The sequence below is a fragment of the Histomonas meleagridis genome, assembly GCF_020186115.1.
Source record: "Histomonas meleagridis strain 2922-C6/04-10x chromosome Unknown contig_16, whole genome shotgun sequence".
NCBI classification, from domain to species: Eukaryota; Parabasalia; order Tritrichomonadida; family Dientamoebidae; genus Histomonas; species Histomonas meleagridis.
In genome coordinates, this window is record NW_027150781.1 from 1,253,761 (window position 1) to 1,276,988 (window position 23,228).

At 30.3% G+C, this 23,228-nt stretch overlaps 10 protein-coding genes across 10 annotated transcripts; 4 read left to right on the top strand and 6 right to left on the bottom strand.

The window, feature by feature from the left end:
* Nucleotides 1-81: 81 nt before the first annotated feature.
* GO595_002247 (HMG box family protein) lies at nt 82-507 on the top strand (the record flags this gene model as incomplete). The annotated part of the gene is made up of 1 exon (XM_067915136.1): nt 82-507. One exon carries the CDS (start codon nt 82-84, stop codon nt 505-507), a length of 426 nt encoding a protein of 141 aa, XP_067777933.1.
* Nucleotides 508-1,296: 789 nt separating this feature from the next.
* GO595_002248 (Ras-like protein) lies at nt 1,297-1,878 on the top strand (the record flags this gene model as incomplete). The annotated part of the gene is made up of 1 exon (XM_067915137.1): nt 1,297-1,878. The coding sequence occupies one exon, from the start codon at nt 1,297-1,299 to the stop codon at nt 1,876-1,878; it is 582 nt and encodes a 193-aa protein (XP_067777934.1).
* A 627-nt stretch (nt 1,879-2,505) lies between these two features.
* On the bottom strand, nt 2,506-3,576 carry GO595_002249 (uncharacterized protein; the record flags this gene model as incomplete). Its single annotated transcript, XM_067915138.1, has 1 exon — nt 2,506-3,576. One exon carries the CDS (start codon nt 3,574-3,576, stop codon nt 2,506-2,508), a length of 1,071 nt encoding a protein of 356 aa, XP_067777935.1.
* Nucleotides 3,577-11,974: 8,398 nt separating this feature from the next.
* On the bottom strand, nt 11,975-12,403 carry GO595_002250 (nuclear transport factor 2 family protein; the record flags this gene model as incomplete). The annotated part of the gene is made up of 1 exon (XM_067915139.1): nt 11,975-12,403. The coding sequence occupies one exon, from the start codon at nt 12,401-12,403 to the stop codon at nt 11,975-11,977; it is 429 nt and encodes a 142-aa protein (XP_067777936.1).
* Nucleotides 12,404-12,811: 408 nt separating this feature from the next.
* GO595_002251 (small GTP-binding protein) lies at nt 12,812-13,387 on the bottom strand (the record flags this gene model as incomplete). Its single annotated transcript, XM_067915140.1, has 1 exon — nt 12,812-13,387. One exon carries the CDS (start codon nt 13,385-13,387, stop codon nt 12,812-12,814), a length of 576 nt encoding a protein of 191 aa, XP_067777937.1.
* Nucleotides 13,388-13,482: 95 nt separating this feature from the next.
* Nucleotides 13,483-15,318, bottom strand: GO595_002252 (uncharacterized protein; the record flags this gene model as incomplete). Its single annotated transcript, XM_067915141.1, has 1 exon — nt 13,483-15,318. One exon carries the CDS (start codon nt 15,316-15,318, stop codon nt 13,483-13,485), a length of 1,836 nt encoding a protein of 611 aa, XP_067777938.1.
* A 1,083-nt stretch (nt 15,319-16,401) lies between these two features.
* On the top strand, nt 16,402-18,438 carry GO595_002253 (Dipeptidyl-peptidase III; the record flags this gene model as incomplete). Its single annotated transcript, XM_067915142.1, has 1 exon — nt 16,402-18,438. One exon carries the CDS (start codon nt 16,402-16,404, stop codon nt 18,436-18,438), a length of 2,037 nt encoding a protein of 678 aa, XP_067777939.1.
* A 578-nt stretch (nt 18,439-19,016) lies between these two features.
* GO595_002254 (uncharacterized protein) lies at nt 19,017-20,057 on the bottom strand (the record flags this gene model as incomplete). Its single annotated transcript, XM_067915143.1, has 1 exon — nt 19,017-20,057. The coding sequence occupies one exon, from the start codon at nt 20,055-20,057 to the stop codon at nt 19,017-19,019; it is 1,041 nt and encodes a 346-aa protein (XP_067777940.1).
* A 989-nt stretch (nt 20,058-21,046) lies between these two features.
* Nucleotides 21,047-21,247, top strand: GO595_002255 (40S ribosomal protein S28; the record flags this gene model as incomplete). The annotated part of the gene is made up of 1 exon (XM_067915144.1): nt 21,047-21,247. One exon carries the CDS (start codon nt 21,047-21,049, stop codon nt 21,245-21,247), a length of 201 nt encoding a protein of 66 aa, XP_067777941.1.
* A 124-nt stretch (nt 21,248-21,371) lies between these two features.
* On the bottom strand, nt 21,372-23,090 carry GO595_002256 (AChain A, Cyclin-G-associated kinase; the record flags this gene model as incomplete). The annotated part of the gene is made up of 1 exon (XM_067915145.1): nt 21,372-23,090. The coding sequence occupies one exon, from the start codon at nt 23,088-23,090 to the stop codon at nt 21,372-21,374; it is 1,719 nt and encodes a 572-aa protein (XP_067777942.1).
* Nucleotides 23,091-23,228: the final 138 nt, after the last annotated feature.

Consider the following 23,228-nt stretch of genomic DNA (forward strand, 5'->3'; position numbering starts at 1 on the left):
ATTAGGTAACGTACATCATAGAAAAATTTAATAGGGACCCAAACGGTTTTTAGGGTCCAAAAAATGGAGCTTGGCGCCAAAATGTTCGACAACAACCAACAGCAAGAAGATAAAATTCCTCCAAACGCGTTTATCCTTTTTATGAGGTCTATACGGCAAACTATTATTCAAGATGTATCTAGTGGTGTAACCGAAGAAACAGTTGATCCAATAATTGGAAAGATGTGGCAAGGATTGCCCGAAGATTCTAAAAATGTTTACCGTGAACAAGCAAAGGAAATAGCCGAAAAATTTAGAGCAGAACATCCTGACTATCCTGATAAAAAAGTGAAAAGATCACCTGAATTTGCCAAAAAACCACACCCTGAACCTATACACGTAAAAGTTATTTTTGATAATGAAGCAACTGATCAAGGGAATAGTCAAATTTCTGATGATCCTCTTTCAATTCTGAAACTTCCCCAAAAAGAGGTAGAATCTGAAATTCACACAGTGAATTTTGATTAAACAGTGTCTGTGTTTTTGCTGGTCTTATTAAAATCAATTTTTTTTAACATTTATTAATTTTCACTTAGTGATAAGCTATAGAAAACATTATTTTTCAAAGTTTTTCTGATTTAAAATATAAATTGATTATTTTATTGTAAATGTCGAAAGTAAAAATGAAGAAGATTTAAGTCAAAAACTGTACAAAAAAATTATGAAATCAACACAGATTTTTAAATACAATAAGATACAACAAGAAACTTTACTACTTATTATTCTTTGATATCTACCAAATTGATATTTTACCAAAAGAATTTATTTTGAAATTTCCATGGCTTTGAACAACACAATTGTGAGTTATTATAGATTCTATTAAATTTGTTGATCTGTTGCTAGTTTACAAATTAAAATATTACTATATGGGAAATATCTCAAAATATTTGAAAAAGCATGCTCGAAACTATATTGCATTCAGAAAGAACGATCAGTCGAAATTTCATTATAGCAACATTATTTTAATCTCCTGAAAAATTTATTGAAAAAATATAGCAAGATTTGAAGTTTAAGGATCTTTAAAACTGCCGTTTTTTATTCAAGTAAAAGTTTTGTTGCTTAGCATTGCTTTATTCTATGGGAAAACAATAAATAAATTGTGATGTTAAATAAAATTGTTGTAAACACGATAGACGTCTAAAAAGATCTTTTTTGTTTGAATTGTTATAACAGTTTTTGAATATTCAGAAAAATATGTCATAATCAAAAAGTCAGCTTACCATCAAGGTGATTGCTTCTCTCTTAAGAAAGTATTGCATGTGGAAAGAACGAAGGCGTCAACAAAACGCTTCTGTTGTTATAGATAATTTAAAGATACCCATTTATGGTTCAGGAGCCACTGGCAAAACATGCTTGATAACTAGGTTGTTTCAAAATGAATTCACTGAAGAATATCACGCCACTACAGAAGAAACATACAAAAAAAGTATTACATATAAATCTCATCAAACATTTGTGGAAATAGTCGAATGCGGTTATTCAAAAGATCAAGCTTACCTTGAATCTCGTCTCATACAAACAAAGCCAGACTGTGTTATCTATGTTTATTCTATAAATTCCCGTGAATCTTTTAATGAACTAACAGATTTACACTTCAAACTTAAGAGATTTTTAAAATTTGTTATTCCAATTGTTTTGTGTGGCAATAAGCTTGACATGGAAAATGAACGTGAGGTTTTAAGATATGAAGGAGAATCTTTTGCGATCGGAATTGGAGCAAAATTTATGGAAACATCAGCTAAAACAGGTCAAGGCATTAGCGATGAACTTATTTTGATTCCACTCATTACAAAGCACGAACAAAACGAGATATATATTAATTTTCATAGAAAAATTTAACAAAGAATAAACTATTAGAATAATTCGTATTTTGCACTCAATTATATCCTGTGCTATGTATGGTATAACTCTAAAACAAAGTTGTAATGTTGCACCAAATTTGATTATGCTGTTTGAAACGATAATGAAGGAAAAGTTTGGCGTTAAAGGTGAACAGTTATAATGTTTTCATGAGGGAATGTAGATCATGATCCATGCATCCAAATTGGAAATGTTAACCCTATGTAAATCATTCTAAGTTACATGGAAGATTTTAAACAAAGGGATATAATAGTTCCTAGGAAAGCTTAAGTTATCGCAACATGAAAAAAAAAAATGAATGCGTTTAAACATATAATTTTATATCAATTTCAAAATATTTTCAGGAACATTATGTATTCATAGAAATCTTATAACCCAAAATATAAATATATTTACATTTTCCAAACCATGCTAATATTTTAAAATATTGTGAAACATATTGTTCTAAAAAAAGCGAATATAACAAAAATGATAATAATAAATGTGTTTCATTTGGATTTGATGTTAATTCGTGTTACAAAAATTTAATTCGACAATTATGTGAGTTACAAGGTTTATAAAATAAGATAGAACATACTTCAATATGTATTAACAACAATCTGTTTCTCATTGCTTTTTCTCTTTAACAGCTTCTGACGTTTTCGCCAATGGAATATTAATGATTTGTCCATCGACTGTCTTGCACCTTGCGTTCTGACCATCATCTGACATCCATAGTACGTATTGACCTTTTTGTATTGAATACGTTTCATCATTAAAATCTTCTTCGACTTTTAAAACTTTTCTCTTAATATCTTTTCTGTATTTCAAGTTTGATGATGGGACTTTACCTCTTAGTCCTGTTTCTTCACTTTCTACTAATGCAGTCAGGCCATCCTTGATTATCTTTACTGTTTCATTAGCCTTTACTTTGAAGTAATCTGTTTTACTTTGATATTCGGCCTTAACGGTCGCAAATGATGAGTGAAGTTCACCAGCAAAAACAATGTTCCATGGAAGATACTCAAATATATCAAATTTAAGAGCTGGTGGTTGTGAAAACTCATCAACAATCATTGATACCTTCTCACGGGGACAATCTTGCGCATTTTTGTCTTCTTGAATTATTTGTTGAAGACGTGTCATGTCACTTTCGGCAGCTTCGGCGAGCGTGAGATATGAATCTGAAAGTTCATTGAGAATTTCAACAAATTTACGGATTAAATTTTGGATATTTTCAAAAAATTCTCGCTCATATCCTTCAAAATCAACTGCCATGTTTTCCGTAGCAACCTGAAACTCACGGACCCTTTGGTAGTAGTTTGAATGTGCTTTAGCTGCTTCTTCTTCAACTTCTATGCATTGTATTCGATGTTGATCAAGTTCGCTTTGAATCTTTTCTTGCTTTGATGGGTCCTTAAAGAGCTGCTCTCCAAGTGATTCAATCTTTTTACATATTGTTTGATAGTTTGAATATTTTGCGAGATATTCTTGATAAGAAGCAAGACATAACGCTTTTGCATTTTCGAAAGCAGCATTAAGATTTTTAATGTGCTCTTTATATGTGAGTGTAATATGTTTTGTTGATGAAGTCTGAAGAATTTGTAATTGTTTGAAAAATGAGGAATTTAATGTATTATTTGATATAAAAAGGCATGCCCAGTTTGTAAAATGAAGGGTCCCCTCGTCTCTTACCATTCCACTAAGTTTTGAATCTGTTTCAGTGAAAAAATTATTAAAATCATTTATAAGCCCAATGATTGAATTTGAAAAGCTGTCAAACATCTGTTGAACCATAGCACACATAGTCAAACGACGTTTAGCAACCTGTTTTATCTTGTTGAACATTTTTTCTTGGTGCTTGATGGGCTCATCCATTTGTTGTTAACGGCCTTCTTTCTATCACATACAACCGACATTATTTTCATAAAAAGCTTTTTATGAGCTCACAAATTTTTTATTCAAATTTTAAAATTATTTTATCTTTTGATTATCTAATTAAATCCTAATTTATAAAACAATTTAAGTAAGCCAATATTTTGGTAATTAATAAATTTTTGAAAATTCTTATTTACTATTTGGTACATTGGGAAAATATTATTTTTAAAAATGGGTGGGTGCAAAAATTTTCAATATACTTTGTGCAAAAAGAGGAGCCACTTTTCAAATCTGTCCACATTGGTTTTTTTCACACAGCTTTAAGTCTTGTGATTAAATCTGTAGGAAATTTTGAATTCTTTCTTTATTAGAAATGCCATTATATTGATTTAGTATTTGTATTTTATATGATTAGTTCAATTTTATTTAACATTCATAATTGATAAAATTCAATTGCAAGCTATCTTTGAACGAAAACAAAAAAATATAGAATATAGTTGCTTATTTAAATTTTTAAGTGTTTTTGAAAAATGATGGGTCTTTTTCTATTACACTTTGAGCATTTTCTAGAAAAAAAATTTGAATTTTAACAATTTGCGTTTAGGGTACCCCATTTTTCAGCCCAATGTCGAACCAGCCGAAAGCACCCAAAGAAATCACAAAAAATGACTTAATAAAAATACTTAAAAATATCCCATCAGGTGATAAAACGAATGACGCTGAATCATTAAAGTTATATTTACAACGTTACCAAGATTTTAAAGTTTCATTTAAAGCTTTCCAAAAAATAGATTTATCATTCACAGAAAAGGAATTAAGGCTTTCCATTTGTTCATCATTAGTAAATTCTTTATTTAATCAAAAAAACACAGAAAAATTATTTAATTTCATAATTACAAAAAATATTATTGAAAAAAGCGAATGCTTTCTGTTATTCATAGATTCTAATTATTTTTCAACAATTATTCTATCCAGAATTCGAAAGACTTCAAATGATATGAATACTTTGATTAACGTGCTTTCTTCATTATCTACAATCACACCGCAAATCCAACTTTTGAGGCGATCAATTTTTCAATTCGCACTTTTAAGAAATGAAACAGATTTATGTTTTGATATAATCAAGTCTATTAAACCATCAAATTCAAGTGAAGAGTTTCTTGAATTTTCTAACTATTGCACATCCTTTATTCGTCTCATTGCGAATAATCCAGAAATGGCTAAATCATTTTTCAATTATCTTATGAATCTTACTCCATTCTTTCAAGGCAGCAAGCTTCAGCATATTATTTCTATCATAATTTCATTTGCCTCACTAATTCGTGGTGGTACACTTCATCCATCATCACTTAGTTTTGTCAAGTTTGTAGGAAATCCACAAAGCCTTGTGAATAAGTTTGAATCTTCCACCAAATCACTCATCAACCCAACCTTATCTTTTGATCAATCTCCATCACTTATGAAACCCTATTATCTTTACGAAAAGTGGCATTTGGATCCATTTAAAATATTTGAATCTGACGATAGCGAACGTGTATACAATTCAATACTTTACCTGATCCAAAATTCCCCGACTCTTTCACTTGAGTTATTAGATCAATTACCATTACGTACTTCTTTACCCTTTTATTATATACTTTCTACTCGAGGTCAAGATGAACCATTTCATATAGCAATTGAAAAATCATTACAACAAAACATAACTGAAATTGTAATTCCAATATTAGAAAAAGTCTCAAAAGTTACTCCATCACTTTTAACGCGACATTTTAAATCCATATCCATTTTAAGTATTCCACAATGTTCAATTATCGTCTCATATTTAATTAAATCGGACATCATTGATTTCCAAAAATTATTTACTCACTTTTTAAAGAAATATGAACTTCATCAAGTCAAACCAATCATTCGAGAAGGAATTCTTCAAATCCAACGTCAATCGACATCAATAGAGAACACGCAATTCATTTTGTCTGTACTTAAACATTACTTCAGTGATATCCATGGAACAATAAATTGGTTTTCAGTTGCTGAACAATTCGAAGATGACATTTCAATCTCATCCACAATATTATTAAATGAAAATGCTGAAAAAGGCACAGAGAATGTTACATCAACATTATTAACTCGATGGCAAGAGAAATTTTTCCAATACATTTCACGTGCTCCAAGTAATTTACATAGTGCGTTAGTTATACCATTTATTCTTTTATCGACATTAACAAATGAAATCCAACTTAACAAATTAAAATGGGCAATTTCATTATTACCGACATATGAAACATTATCCGAATCAATTCTTGAAGGATATTCATTATTTGAGTTAGCAAAACATATTATGACGCAATCAAGTTCATATGGAGAAGCATTAAACATATTTAAGAACATATTTTTATTTGATGAAAATAAAGTTATAACATATTCATCGATATTTGTACATGCTGCGTTAATAGTTAATGGTAAAAAACAAAGTTTAAACTTATTAATAGATGCGACTAAATCAAATCATTCACAAATATCAAACGGATCTAAAATCGCATTAAACATAATCAAATTAAACGGAATTAAAATCGAATATGAAACCGAAGAAATTCCAATTGTTGGGAAAATAATTGGACTTTTAAGTAATTACGTGCATAACGCGTCAAATGAAAACATAAAAATTGATGCAAAAGATCAAAAGTTAATTGATATGTTACAAGCAACGCATTCAATGGTAACAAAATCAATGAAAATATCATTGAACAATAATAAATTTAATACATATGAAGATGTTAAATATCATTTCTTACAAATCTCAATTTCATGTTTTCTATTATTACCTTCACGTTGTATATCACAAACGTCAATCGATAAATGCTTCGAATTATTAACAAGTTCTTCTTCATTATACATACATAAAAAATTTGCTATTTATGCATTAAGTCAAATAAATAAAATCCCAGAATCAATAGACTTTAATCAATTACTTACTAAGGACTTATTTAAACCAATTTGTATCTTAGCAGTCAAGCAAAATGATTATCAATTAATTATGAAAATTTTGGAAATTTCAAACGATTTCAATACTTTATTCGTGTTAAAGCCGGTAATTGAATTCCTCAGCGTCGAAACCGTTGTAAACTTCATAAGAAAGACGGTTAATTCGGTTGATATTACAACACTTTTTGACTCAATTGACTTGTTTACAAATCCAAATGAATTGTTTGAAATATTTAATGGTATTCGTAAAAATAAATCATCAATTTTGGAATTATTCGATTTACCAAGTATAAACAAATTAAAGACGGCTTTGATTAAGTTTAATAATGATGATTTAGAAAAATATGTTTTGACACCATTTGATGATTTCGCACTTTTATGTTCAAATGAATTAAATAATTCAGTTTCATCAATTTGTTGGAAACTTTTATCTAATAATAATGACGAAGTTAGTTCGCAATGTTTGTTTAAGTTTGCATTAAACCAACAAGAAAAAACAATTCAATTTGTTGAATCATTTTTCGGTATAATGCAAAATGCAAGTGAAATTAAAACGAACATTGCGATTAGTTATATATCAATATTCTTATTAGCTTCGAATACAAAAGAACCTTTTCTCTCTATTAAATTACATTTGCAAGCAAATCCAAATGATGCAACAAATGAATTATTTCATTCGTTGGCGCCGAGTTTAATTGCATTGTCACCAAAAATCACAAAAATTCATTTGAACATTTTGGAAGAAAAGTCATTAGGCGAACTTGATGAAATAATTGGGGCTTTAAAGTTAAGGAAACTTGTTTAGGAATAAATATATATGTTTTGGAATTAATTTTTTTTTGGATAAAAATATAAATTTATTTGATATTATAGTAATAGATTTGAATCATTTTGGGTTTAGTGTCAAATGTTTGTTTAACGATTTTTGTTCAAGTAATTTAACTATTTCTATTTGCCAAGTTGAGATGCCCACATAAGTGCTGTATAAAATATTTTGAGCAAAATTATCTAAATATTATTTTGAAATCCAAAATTAAGAAAATAAACACCAAATAAAACGAGTAAATAGTATTAATATCAATTCCTTCTTGTTCAAGAAAAAATTTAATAAAATTAGAACTCTGTTTGTTTTTTACAATGTTTGGTTCAAGAAAATTATGTACAATCATGGCTTCAAGAAGATAAGATGATTCATTTGTCTGTTTGTTATTAAGAAACGTAATAAGATGCATAAAATAATTATAATATATCTCAAATATTATTTTAAATATGAAATCATTAAAATTATTTTCAAAAAATATAACATATCATCTTTGGTATTAACTTCATAATTATTCAATCCTATATCATTGTCTTTTAAATATATGATAAATGCATTAATGTTAAACAAATCGAAGACTTTGTAATTTATGAATTGGAAATAATATGTTCATTAATGATGAATAAAATGAATATATTTCAAAAGATGTAACAACTTTACTAATTCTAATTGCTTCCAATTTATCATAATCATAAAATGCACTATTTACATGTATAGTAAAATGTATTATTTCAGATCATAGTGAAATAAGGTGATGATAAAAATATAAAGAATTTCAGTAAAAAAAATCAATGCATGAAAAGAAGAATATTTTTATATAAGAGGTAAGTTTTACTTCAATAAGATTATATTCAATCATTTATTCAAGAAGATATTATGGTACGATGGTTTTATTACAAAAGAAATAGCGTAAAACATTCAAAAAATTTGATTTATACTATTAATTTCTTCAAATCTCTCAATTTCTTTTATTGAACCTAAGTATATATATATCAAAAAAATCCAAATTTATTAAAATCATTGTGAAAACCATTTGAATGATAATAAGTTTAAGAGTATGATAACTTTGAATCAAGAATATTGAATTAAATTACTATTTCATATACAATGTTAGCTTCTTTAAAACCAAAAGCTATTTGATTGATGGAAAAGAGGAATTTCTATTCTTTTCAAAAATTTTATCTAATTTTGCTTTCATGAATTAGTTTTCTTTTGAATACTTTACTTTTATCGTTGATATTTTTATTCAAAACCATCTGCCAAGTGTTGGCTTATGCAAGAAAGAAAAAAAACAATTCAGAACGAATGGGAAACAATTTTATCGATTAAGCAAATTATTTTTGATTTAGATAAAGAAAATTTAATTCAATCAGCAAAATCAATAATTAAAACATTTAAGCATAACCATCCATTATCTTTAAATCCGATTATTTGTCAAATGATATACACAGTTCTTGTTATATCAGAAACAAAAATGTTTGATTTATATTTAAATTTTATGAATGAAATTAAAACCATACAAGAGAAAAAAAATAACAAGTCAAAAATTTTTAAAGATTTTGCAATTTTCTCTATTAATAAAAATGATGAAGAATCACGTTTTCTTCTTAATTCATTGATTGAACATAATTTTATTAAACCAAAATCTGTCCAAAGCTTAAAAAATCCTTATTTTGCTCATTATCTTTCACATGAAAAAGTTAAAAATTTATCTAGTTTAGAATCTTTTCATGATAATTATGAAGAACTATCGAAGAACAATTGTTCTGAATATATTCAAAAAAATTATGAAGGATTATCAAAGAATGATTGGGAATTACATAAGAAATTAATTAGAGAATGACATAATCCAAATGAAATTGTAAAAATAATCCGAAATGATGAAGTAGAAAAACTTCAAGAAATATCATCACAAACAAATTTTGATTTTAATCAAAAAATTGAACCATCACTTTATGAAAGATGTTCACTTGTTAATGAAGATAATGTTTCATTAATTGATTATGCAGCATTTTTTTCAGCAGTTAAATGCTTTAAATATTTACTTATGAATGGAGCTAAAGTAGAAAACACAGGCAAATATGCAATTGCAGGAGGAAATGAAGAAATAATTCATTTATGTGAACAAAATTATTCATCGTTTGAAGATGTATATGAAACAGCAATTATTTTTCATCGAAATGATATCTTTAAATATTTTTATGATAATAAATTAAAAGAAATTAATAATTTAGAAGAATTAGGAAAGCTTTGTATTTTATATCATAATTATGAAATATTTTCATTTTTACTTAAAGAAGGAATGAAAATCAATGATGATATTATTAATGAAGCAGCAATTATTGGAAATATTTTTTTAGTTGAAGATTTTCTTAAAGATCATTCAATTCCGCATGATATATTGGTATTTTCAGCTGAATCAGGAAATATTGAACTTGTTAAATATGTTTTAAAACAAAAAGGAATTGATATTAATGATGAAAATATTCAACTGTTTCATTTGATATTTATTTTAATAATTTGCTATTTCAAAATAATATTTGGAAATTATTTTGAATATTTTATACAGCGCTTATGAACGCATCTTGGTTTGGTCATACAGAAATAGTTAAATTACTTCTTGAACAAGAAGGAATTGATATAAACCGCGAAACTATTTATTTCTTTTTTTGTATAGTTTATTTTAATAATTTGATAATTCAAAAAAGTATTTGGAAATTATTTAAATTATTTAAGACAGCACTTATTTGTGCATCTATAAATGGTCATACAGAAATAGTTAAATTATTTCTTGAACATAAAGGAATTGATATAAATCACGAATGTATTTATTTGTTTTATTCATTGTTTATTGTAATAATTTTTTATATTAAAATAATGTTTGGAAATTGTTTAAATTATTTGATACAGCACTTATTTATGCATCTGAAAATGGTCATTCAGAAATAGTTAAATTACTTCTTGAACAAGAAGGAATTAATATTAATGCTAAAGATATTAATTTGTTTTATTTTTTATTTATTTTAGTAATTTAGAATTTTAAAATAATATTTGGAAATTATTTAAAATATTATGGACAGCACTTATGTTCGCATCTAAATCTGGTAACTTAGAAATTGTTAAATTGCTTCTTGAACAAGAAGGAATTGATATTAATGCTCAAAATATTTATTTGCTTTATTTGATATTTATTTTAATGATTTTTTATTTCAAAATAATATTTGGAAATTATTTTATTTATTTGTAACTGCACTTCATATAGCAATTAGAAATAATAATACAGAAATAGTTAAATTACTTCTTGAACAAAAAGGAATTGATATTAATGCTGAAGATATTTGTTTGTTTTGTTTGAAATTTATTTTAATAATTTTTTATTTCAAAATAATATTTGGAAATTATTTTAATTATTTGAAACTGCACTTCATATAGCAATTAGAAATAATAATACAGAAATAGTTAAATTACTTCTTGAACAAAAAGGAATTGATATTAATGCTGAAGATATTTGTTTGTTTTGTTTGAAATTTATTTTAATAATTTTTTATTTCAAAATAATATTTGGAAATTATTTATATTATTTGATACAGCACTTATTAGAGCATCTTCAAATGGTCATACAGAAATAGTTAAATTACTTCTTGAACAAGAAGGAATAGATATTAATGCTAAAAATATTAATTTGTTTTATTTTCTATTTATTTTAGTAATTTAGAATTTTAAAATACTATTCGGAAATTATTTAAATCATTTGAAACAGCAATTGAATTAGCATTTATAAATAGCAATACAAAAGTAATTGAATTATTTCGGAAACTAAGGGGAATTTTAATATAATGCTGCATGAGCAATTGATGTAGCACCCCATTGATTAATAAATGAACATTTTTCATGGTGCAATATATTGATCAAAATCAAATTATGTTTGTGATGATATTTCTTAATATGCAATTTCACTTGGATTAAAAAAACTAACTAAAAAAATTATTTTGGCTTTGTGGTGATGTTTTAGGTATAACTTCTTAGTTTATCTCACATAAGTTGTTTTCAAAAATTTTATTAAGAAGATAATTTGATTCATTTGTTTATTGTTTCAAAAAAATTCACAAAAATAGTGATTAAATTTTCATAACACTTATTATAAAGTTCTGCTTCTTATGACTCAAGTGATTTTATATATTTTAAACATAATCTATCATCATCTTTTGAAATAAGAAACGAATATAAAATACTACAATTAATAAAATTAAATGAATATTTATCATCAAAAAAATTCAATGAGTCATCATTTTTCATTTTTGTTCAAGTAATTCAACTATTTCATTATGATGCAACAATAAGTGCTTCCCAAAATAAAACATGTAATATTTAAAAATTTCTTCTTGCAAAACAAGCATAAATATTTTTGGCGATTTACTAATGTTTAGCGGAAAGTGGACTGTCTGAAAGAGCCCAACCTTCAACAACGCGTACACCAATTGGATCAGGGTTCTGTTTAAAGTTAACAAATTCCATTGTGTGTTGTAAGATTTCTTCATTCGTATCAAGATTCTTTACCTTAACACTGTAGCGAATAGCTGCCCAATCATCCTTGATAAGCATATTATCGAATTCACCCAGTTCCATGGTGTAATGCTGGAAAAGTTGTCCCATCATATCTTTATATTGTTGCAATGTTAATCGATGACCATAAACATTATAATGCGCATCTGGTTCGTACAGTGTGTTACACCATTCTAGCCAGCCACCATATCCACCATTCCAGTTCTTGAATCCATTAACAAGACGATCACGGATCGCATCTTCCATATTGGGTCCACTTTGTACCTTTTGAGTTTCCGACATTATAAAAAATGATTGTTTAGAAAAAATTCCACCGGAGATGTATATTCTCGGTGAGCACCTTTCAATTCACCGTAAACTATTCAATATCCGATTTTCATAACTTTACTTATCACCGGGGATCAATTTCCTAAGAAAAAATGAATGCAATTGACCACATTTTTTGAAAAAAAATAAAAGTGTCAATAAACCCGAGTTGGTTATCAATCTTGAAGATGCACAACAAAAACAAAAATACATTTTAAGTTTTGCCTCGTTTTTTGTAAAAAATTAAATGCATTTTCCCCTTTATTTTTCTCGAAAAAAATTATTCAAATCATTTTAATTATATGTTCTGATCAGAGATTTAAAATTTTGTTTATTATCATGAATGTCATATATTATTGTTATATTTATAATCTTTTAATTAGTTTAGCAGCACTTGGATTCCTCTTTTTTATCTGCAAGCACGGGTTGCTGCTGTTGAGAATCAACAATAATATCTTGACCTGCACCAGTTTGAGCAATTTGATTAAAAATATCATTAATACCCTCGCCAGTCACAGCCGATGTTTCGCCGAATATGACTGCGCCAAGTCTGTCTGCAAGTTCTTTACCTTGTTCTTTTGATATACATCTTGCATCTTCTAAATCAATTTTGTTTCCAATCACAACTAATTTAACATTAGGCGGACCTCTATTTGCAATTTCAGACGCCCATTTTTCTAAACCTTCAAGACTAGCTTTTGATGTAACATCATAAACAAGAACTGCAACATCAGCTGATCTATAATACATAGGAGCAAGAGCCCTGAACTTTTCTTGACCCGCGGTATCCCATAATTGAAGACGAACTGAACCTTTTTGAGTTTGCACCACTTTCGTATAAAATGCAGCCCCAACTGTTGGTGGTAAATTTTTATCCATTGCCTCTCTAACATATTTGTTAATGATACAACTCTTTCCAACCTTTGTATCACCCACAATGACGACTTTCATTTGACTCATTTTCGACTAATAATCACAACGACACGAAACCGTTTATTTCAATTATCGACCGTTTAATCGCATCAAAAAAATTTGATTTGAAGATGAATTTTTATTTAATTTTCAGCCATTGTATAATATTTACCATTCTGCATTATTATTCTTTGTTTTAGAAGTTCATTAAGGGCCATTCCAAATTCGTCTGGATCGAAAGGAAACATTGAAGACAACATTTTTTCTGCTTGAGTAGCCAATCCTAAATCTGAAACTTTTTTACTACCTTTTACAGTTCTCGTGATGATTGATTGATAAACTTTTAATCTCTTCTTTGCAAGAAGTTGATCCTGAACACTCTTTTGCGCCAATTGCAATGAGAAATGGGCCGGGATTATAATAGCAAATTTCTTCTTCGGCGTCTTAAAAGCCGGGTTAAACATTACAATTGTATCTTCTTTCTTATCTTTAGGCATTATCCTAAACAACATGAAAGCCTTTGTTAACCCCTTTTTAATTAACACTTCAATTTCGGGCACTTTCATGTGTAAACTTTCCGCTATTTGTCTATAAGTAGCAGTTTTAACTTCGGAAAGATGTACAATAACAATTGCCAACAACAAAGGCATTTTGATTTGGAAGTCATAACGATTTTGTGCGCTTAATTTCATCATCACGATATTATCCTCATAAATCCATTTTAGTTTTACGCGGGAATTCTTTTGCCCCAAAAAGAATTGTGTAAAAGCGCTTTTCCAATCATTGAAAACTTTCGGTAAAATAACTTGATCGAATTTCGAAGCAACGCCTTGCGCATTCGAAGTGGGGAGAACGAAAACGCGTAATACATATCCGAAAGGTTTCTTCTCCCAATCGTTGTTAATTTTGGCCGACGTCTCAAAGTCTTTTAACATGTTTTGGAATGGCTTCGCTAATGTCGGTGGCATATAAGGCTCCAAACATTCGATTGCAGTTTCTTCGACTTGATATTGTTGGCCTGCAAATTGACATAATCGAACTAACATTAACGTGTTATGCGTTTCGATGAATTCCATTTTCTTATTCGAAAACGATACGATTTTTGCGCATTGACTTATTGATATTAATTGGTCCCGTTTCTTACTCGGATCGTTACACATAGTTTCAATACATTTACTGATGTAACGTGCCGCGTTGTATTCAAACGATAGGTCGGGATTCTGGATAATGGTCTGACGAACGTTTTCAAGTTTTTCTGAAAAGCCGGGTATTGAATACATTTTCGTTTGCGCTAATAAGTCGAGCTTTTCGTATAAAGTTATCAATTCTTCAATCATAGCTAGTGAACTTTGGAGGTTATTAGGATTATTGGTGTCCTTTAACGTGCCAGACTTGGAAATGAAGTACGATAGAAACAATTCAGATAATTCCTTCAGAAAAGTGGTGCCGATTATGTAGTTGTCAATTAAATCGGTTAGAAATTGATAGTTGACAAAAGTGTCAAGAAAAGTGGCAAAATATATTGAGTGAAATGAACTTTGCATTAGGTATTCACTGGTGATACATGAATATAACCCAGCGGATAATATCGACCGAAGCTTATCGCCATCTGCTTTTGGTAGGATTCCCCATAATTTTGATTCATTATCAATTAAATTCATAGAAGCACTAAGATAAATTAATGGGTTTTCTTTAACATCTGAACGCTGAAGCAGCTGAGAAGTAAATGTGAATGCTAAATAATCAGTTGCTTGGTAAAGATGATTTACAAATGTATCCCATAATTTGGTTTGCTTTAAAAACTGTGAGAAAAATAAGATAATGTCTTTGAAGTCTTCGAAGTTCGGTGAGCCTGGAAGTTGATGTGCTAATTTGATTAAATAACTTGAAACTCTATCTGAAGATGGAGGAGTAAGAAATATAATTGTTTTAAATATGTTCGTCAATTCGGCTTCGATGTCGATTTTGTCGTCATACATTTGAACTGGATAAAGAACATTCTTTAAATGTTTTATGTATGAAAATGTCGTTTGAACAATTTGATTAACAACTTCTAAAAGTTGTTTGTCATCTGAATTTGATATATTTTCGCGAATGTTTATCAATGATTTGGAAAACGAATCTTGAAGAATTCGGATAAACGATTTTGAGTCATTCATTTGAAGATAATCAAAAACTGTAAAATATATTTCATCAAATGATAAATCATTCGCATGCCCTTCGACTAATTGTGATATCCATTCATCCAGTTGTTCCATCTATCGATTTGTCATAGCGGCTATGTAAATCTCAGAAATTGTATCGTTCATAATTAATATATGGAAAATAAAAAATTTGTTTTGTTTTTGTTGTTAATAGAATCAATTTTATATTTTTATCTATGAAAAAATCCGATATTGGATGAGTGAGAAAAATGGCTTTTTGCTAAAAATAAAATAAATTACTTCGAATTATTGCTCTTCTAAATCTTTTTTTTTTTGGTTGAATAAATTCTATTTTGAAATCCGTTGGATGTGCGTATAAGTAAATCCACAATTACATAAATACATTATAGTTATGAATACATAAATAATTTAAATGACAATGAATTTTTTCTCTTAATTGACTTTTATAATTTACCCAAGAGGAACGTATTAACTGAATTCACAATTTTCGTAATTGCGAGCTACATTATATTTTTTACACTTTAAAACTAATGAATGTTCAGAGCGAAATCAAAAAACAATATCATAAACACACTTTTTCAGATATTTATCCGACTTTCCAATAAAATTACGTGAAAACAAACATAACATATATTTACTACAGTAGATTATCTTAATGACATACAAAAACGCTTAATAAACAGATGTCCCCCTCTATTTTAAAATGATATGTTCAGCAAATCATTAACAATTATGTTTTTGTTGTTTGGAAAAGTCAAATTAATTCGAATTAGTTCAATGACAAAATTTTGTTTATTTAACTTTTTCATAGCATGGCAAAATTTGGTATAAAGCACACAAAAAATTGACTATGTTGGTTTGAACAACTATATGACAATCTCACTTCACTTTACAAATATGTCAGTTGAGCCCAGATTTCTCGTAGGAACTGAATTTCATGTCGGTGACCTTCGTGTTAAGGAAGTTCTTGATGGTCTCACGCCACAAGAAAGACAATATGCTACTTATCTTACACTTGCAGGATGGGCAGGATATCCAATTCTTGCTGATCAGGTTTCTCGAAGCACACTTGCGATTTCTAATTTCCTTTCAGAATTTGTTCTCACTTATCCCAAGGATAAACTCGTTGCAGCCACTTCCGAAAAAGGAACTCCATTATTCTATCTTTTAGAATATGCTTCATCTTTCTTTTATAATGCTTCTGAGTATCTTGGGTTTGGTGATATTAAAATGATTCCACGTATTACAAAAGAACAACTTACTGAGTTAGTATCTGATTATCCAAAACTTAAAGAACTTCTTAATGCTTGTGTTGATTCAATCTACGATGCAAGTCCACAAGTTCTTCATATTGGTTATAATCCAGGCGGTGTTACTTCTTATTATGATCCACCAGAATTTTCCAAAGATGAAGTCAAAGCTATTGACTCCATTTTATCGCAACAGAAAGTTCGTGTTGAGAACACAAAGATCATTCGTCATTCCGACAAATATGAAGTATCAGTTGCATCAATAGATGAGTCAGAACCAATCACAGTTGGCCAATACAACAATCTTCCAATAGTTATTACCCATGGACGTCATTCCTCCATCCTAAAGAAAGTTGTACATTGGCTTGAACTTGCGAAATCAGTTGCACCACGTGAAAACGAGAAAGAAATGCTCACTTCATTAATCTCACATTACACCACAGGCGATGTCTTACAACATGAGACCTATAGCATACAATGGGTTCATGACATTGATCCAAATGTCGAAACATATCAAGGCTTCATTGAGTCATATCGTGATCCATCAGGTGTCCGCTGTGAATACGAAGCATTTATCGCCGCTGTCAATCACAAGGAGAGTGAATCGTTACATGAATATGTTCGCAATTCCCAAACGATATTATCCTTATTACCATATCCGAAAGAGTACGAACGTAAAACATTTACACCTCCATCATATAATGCCATTGACATCTTATCCTTCTGCACGACCGGAATGCCAATTGGCATCAACATTCCAAACTATGATTCAGTCCGTCTTAAGGAAGGCTTCAAGAACGTATCGCTGACTAATGTAATGAACGCGTCCATTGCTAATCGCAACAACTTCCCATTCTTAACTGAATCGGAGAAGGACATTGTTGTTAAGTACGCCGGAATCGCAAACACTATACATGTCGCGTCACATGAATTATATGGACATGGCTCAGCAGCATTGTTCTACAAAGAAGACGTCGTCGGAAAGAACATTCCCGACTTAATCAATCCGAAGAAGACAGTCGAAACGTATTATCCCGAAGGAGTCAGTTTCGATAGTGCATTTGGAAGTCATGCGTCATCATACGAAGAATGCCGTGCGGAGACCACCGCATTGTTCTTAATCTTCAAGCCCGAAGTGCAAAAGATATTTGGCGTCAGTGAAAGCGATTTCACTAATGTTACATACACTGATATCTTATTATTGTTACACAACGGCATTAAAACACTCACTTGTTACTCGCCGGAAGTAGCAGAGTGGAAACAGGCGCATGCGCGCGCACGATTTGCGATATTACGCGCGTGCATAATGTGGAGTAATGGCGCAGTCGTAATGCACCAAAAGGAAAACAATGAATACGAATTAGTGGTGAACATCGACAAGTTGGATAACATAATGGAAGCGCTCGAGCGGCTGTTGAAGTACTTGAATTACTACAAGACGACGTACCAGGTGGAGGCTGGCGTGGAGTTCTATAGGAGTCTGACAGCAATAGACTCGTTCTGGCTCGACGTGAGAAGCCAAAGCGTGAAGAAGACGCAGCCACGGATGGTGGTGTGCGGAGCAGTCGTAAAGAAAGACGAGGGCGGCAACTACATGTTGGATCAAGTCACAAGCGAAAAGCCAACAACGTACGACGTCGCGTATTCAATTGCCGAAAACATTAAAATGGCGTTGGACTGCTGAGTAAAGAATTCCTTATTCGAAAGTGACATTTTTTGCTCTGAGATAAAACTTTTGATCATTTCAGATACAAACTGTATACAATACGGAATTAACAATATTTTAAATAATTATCGAATACGATAAGTTAACAAATTTATTAAAAAAAATATATTTCATATAAAATTTCATGAAATAATTATTAGGAGATTTGCAAAAAGAGTATATCGAAAGATTAAATAAGGCTCAAACAGAACAAGGGCTTAAGTGTTCATATTATGAATTTTACACAAACTTATATACAATTTATCAACAAAATGAAAATAATTCTAAAACTATATCTTAAGGAGTACTGATTGCTCTTACATGTTCTTCAGTTGCAATTTGATTAATAATTCTTGGAATCGTTATTTTTTTAATAGGTAATCACAAAGTAATTGCATCGATTAGCACGAAAGAATCATTAGAAAAAACAAATACTGAAAAATTTACTGAAATTGATAAAATTAAAGAGATACAAAATTTGGTACTTAATGAAAATGATCAATTTGTAGATGTGAAAACTTTTGATTTAACAAATAAATAAAACGCATTTATACAATTTATTTTGAATGTTCGTTACTTAGTTTCGGCAGCCTAAATCGCGGTAATGATTCCAAACTATTACCATAAAAAGCTGCGCCATCGCCATAGAGCATTTTACCTCCACTCTGCGCAGTCATAACAGATGCTTCGCCAACTCGTTTGGCTTCCTTAGCAGATATGTGCCCTGATACACCTGTTCTCGTACGACCACATAAAAGACATTCTTTGACACATGCTGAATCGCCATCTTTCTTTGGCGATGTTATTGCCGTTTTTACGGCTTTTGTTAGTATTAGCAGATCATCTTGAGTAGCAAGTCCTTCTGTTGACTTGGATACTTCATTTATTCGATCACTCAAATTTTGTATGAGTAAACGAATTTTATCAAAGAGACGATCAACAAGTTCGCGATCGACTTTTCGTTCGATTGCACTAAGTAATTCATCCTTCTCATTATGAAGAATGTTTGTAAAATCATCTAAAGTTTTCGACTTGAAATCTTCGAGGAGACGTTTAATATTGTCACTTTTCATGTTCATGACACTTTTGGCTTCTGAGTCACTTTTTGCGTTTGAGTCACTTTTTGATTCCTTGTCAGATTTGGGCAAGCTGACTTCAGAGATATCATCAAGAAGAGAGATATTGGATTTGAGCGTTTTATGGTGGTGGTGATGATGATGCGGTGATTTTTGGCTAATGATGGGCACTTGGGATTGGTTATCTCCAGATGAATCAGTAGAAAGTCGTTCATTCGAAACAAGATTAGAAGTTGATGATGTTGAAGATGCATCTCCACGCAAAAAGGTATATGATGGATTGTTGAAAAACGATGGAAGACATTGACCAAGATTAAGTGGTGGAAGATAATCAAAACCACCATCATCATGAACTAGTTTATCACCACGCGGATTAAACGTTTTGATATCTACACTCATAGGGAAAGGACCACGATGGAAATTAGTGTCTGATAGTGAGATATTTTGAGATTGTAATTCGAAGGGTTGTTTGCTACGGAAATCTTCGCTGGAGCGCGATTTAAAACTGCTGTGAGATTTCATGTTTAAAAGAATTTCATCAAGTTTCTTCGAGAGAGTTGACTGCTCATTCATATACTTTATGATGGAATTTCTGTTTCGTTCGGCAATGATATAAATCTCATGAAGCTGAGCACTTGAAAAATCACTTTGAGATTCATCTATGATTTCGGAAGATGTAGGATTAATTTCAAATAGATTCAATGGTTTATTTTCAACGATAGATTTATCGTCCATTTCACTTACGGTTGCAATTGGAATATTGGTGTTGTTGGTTTCAGTTATCTTGTTTTGTATTGGTATTGAAGTTAATGAAGGTTTAGTTTGCTTTTTGTTGTTAGAATCTGATGCTGAATTGGATTTTGGATGATTTTTTAAATCTGTTGAAGGATTTTTTGAGTTATTATTTGCCAAAGGTACTTGAGTATTTGCGCTAAGTTTCTTATTAATATCTTTTTTAAATAATTCTATACCATTCTTGAGATATGAAATTGTATTTTCAAGATTTCCAATTGCTTGATTGTGATTAGAAGTTGTTGAAATAAGCAATTCATCAGCTTTTGATTCAATTAATTGCTTTAAATTTGTTATCGAATCTTCAAGATTTTTGTCTAATTGATTTGTTTGATTAATAAGTCCATCAGTTTTTTCTTTGTATGTTTTCATAAATTCTTGAATTGGTTTGTTATTTTGACGAAATTTCTCTGTTGTTAAAAATTTTTTATTTTCATTTTCCAAATGATTAATTCTTGCTTCTTGCTCTTTAATTTTATTACTCAGTTGTTTTAATATAAATGCGATTCTAGATGGATCAATATTTATGCTAATCATATTCTCAGCTGATAAAGTCTCTTGAAGAGAATTATTCATCAAGAATTTGTTAAATTCGTTATTTGAAGGCACAGAAAAGTACGGTTAATAATCGTTGTCGTACAGAAAATTTTTTCAGATTCAGCTTCTGTCAATTTTGAAAGACCAGAAACGGTTAGGCATGGTCCGGCCTTTTAAGAACAATGGAAGAAGTCCAAGTCAAGTTAGCTGTTGTCAAAGAAATCATCGGACGCACAGGTAGCCGTGGTGGTGTTACACAAGTAAAGGTCGAATTTCTTGATGACACACAACGTTCACTTATCCGTAATGTTAAAGGCCCAGTCAGGAAAGGCGATATCCTTTCTCTCCTCGAAACAGAACGTGAAGCACGCCGTCTTCGTTAAAGGATCGGTGTTCAATAAAAAATTTTAATTATAAATTATTTTCATTTTAACACATGTATTAAAAAAAAATCAAATTTGATCAAACACTGTTTGTGAGTTTAGTTAATTGGAACAAAACGAGAAATTATTTTCTGATGTTAAATCTTTGGGGAGGTGGCATCGGTGGTTTCGTTTCATCTGGGAAAGATATCGATGTCTGCAAGTACGGCAACTTCTTTGCCTCGTTCAAAACGCTATTTCCCTTTTCGATTGAATCTTTTGATTTATCTGATTTTTTGATGAATGAAAGAAGTTTCACCGAATTCGAAACTTCTTCAACAGCAGGCCTACTTATCACTGCGATGCAAAAATCTTTTGCCTCTTTTGCAGTATTAATTAACTTCATTGCCGAAGATGCGATTGTATCCAAGTAACGATCTAAATCAGGTTCAAGGTTTTCTGAGACCTGATTATTTCCTATAGCAAGGTTTCCTTCGAGACCTTTATGTGCGGAGTGCATCATTACTTTTGTTCTCAATATAATCCCAAGTTGTTTAATAGTTTCCACCATCGGATGGTTGCTGTCACTTTTGCCCGAAAAGTGCGAAATCACTTTATCGGTTTTGACGGTTATTGGTATGAAAATGTCCAAACTTTGCTCATATTGAACAAGTAACAAAATCAAATAGAGTGATTTAGCAGCAACTCTTGGATCTTCTTTCCAAGGCCTTTGTGTGTAAAGAAAATTAACTAATGATATTGGCGTCATTTCGGTATGACGTATTGATGCTAGAACAACTCGTCGAACAAATTTAGAGTCTGGTGGATCATTAGATGCAAATGTAGCTTTAATAGCCCATTGGGAAACACCTGTAGAAACAAAAGAACGATATTGCTCTTGGAAATATTTGATTGGGTTTGTCCACGTTTTCCTGGCGGTTTCTTTCGGACTTTTTTGGGGTGCCTTAACTGTGTCACTTTTGCTCTGAGGATGAACATCAATTTTCTTCTTGACGCCGTGCATCATTAACGCTGTTCCAGCAACTTCTGCTGCAGTAGGGCGTTGTGAGGGATTAACTTGAACGCATTTTGATATAATCGTTGCAAATGAATCTTCAATTTCACTTGGTAGCTTAAATTTGCCTTGAAGTATTTGAGCTTTTTCACTAAGCTTAAACATGTCTTCGCGGAAAATGAGTTTGTAAAGAGTACAACCTAAAACCCATACATCTAATGCTGGTCCAATCTCAACTCCACCGATAAGATTAATCATCTCTGGTGATCTGTAATTAAGAGCTGTGTTGAGTTCGATGTCTTCACGAGCAATTTGAGTTTCTTCTGGTGTTTTACAATAATATATTTTTGATGTGATGCTCCCAAAATCACAAATTTTGGGCGTCCCATCTTCTGCTATAAGTATGTTTTCAGCTCTTAAATCACGGTGAATAATTGGAGGCGATTGTGAATGAAGAAATGCACATGCGCTTGAAATCGCTATAAAGAATATTAATGTTTCATCGCGTGTTAACTTCCTCTTGTTAATGATTTCACTGGCTGTTAATGGGCAATATTCATATAGAAGTGTTATTGAATATGATTTAGGATTCATGTCAACTGCATATAATTTAATGATATGAGAATGAGGCGGAACCTTTCTTATTGAATTGGCTCTTTGACAATTTTGTTCATATCTTTGCTGGTTAACACAATTCACAATTTTCAATGAATATGGTTTCCCTTGATTATCTTCAACTTGAAATACAAAATTGAAGTTATTTTCACTAAGCTTCTTTTTCACCGTGACTGAGTAGTTTTCTATCTTTAAGGTTTTCCCTATTAATGAATTAAAACTTGTAGACATCATATTCCTGACAGATTTATTTTTATTGAAAATGTGATTTTATTTATGGCAGATGTATAAACAGAAATTTGAACGAAAATTGAATGATTGTGTAAATGGAATATTATTTGAATTTGTGTTATCGGTTGGCACTCGGCCCAT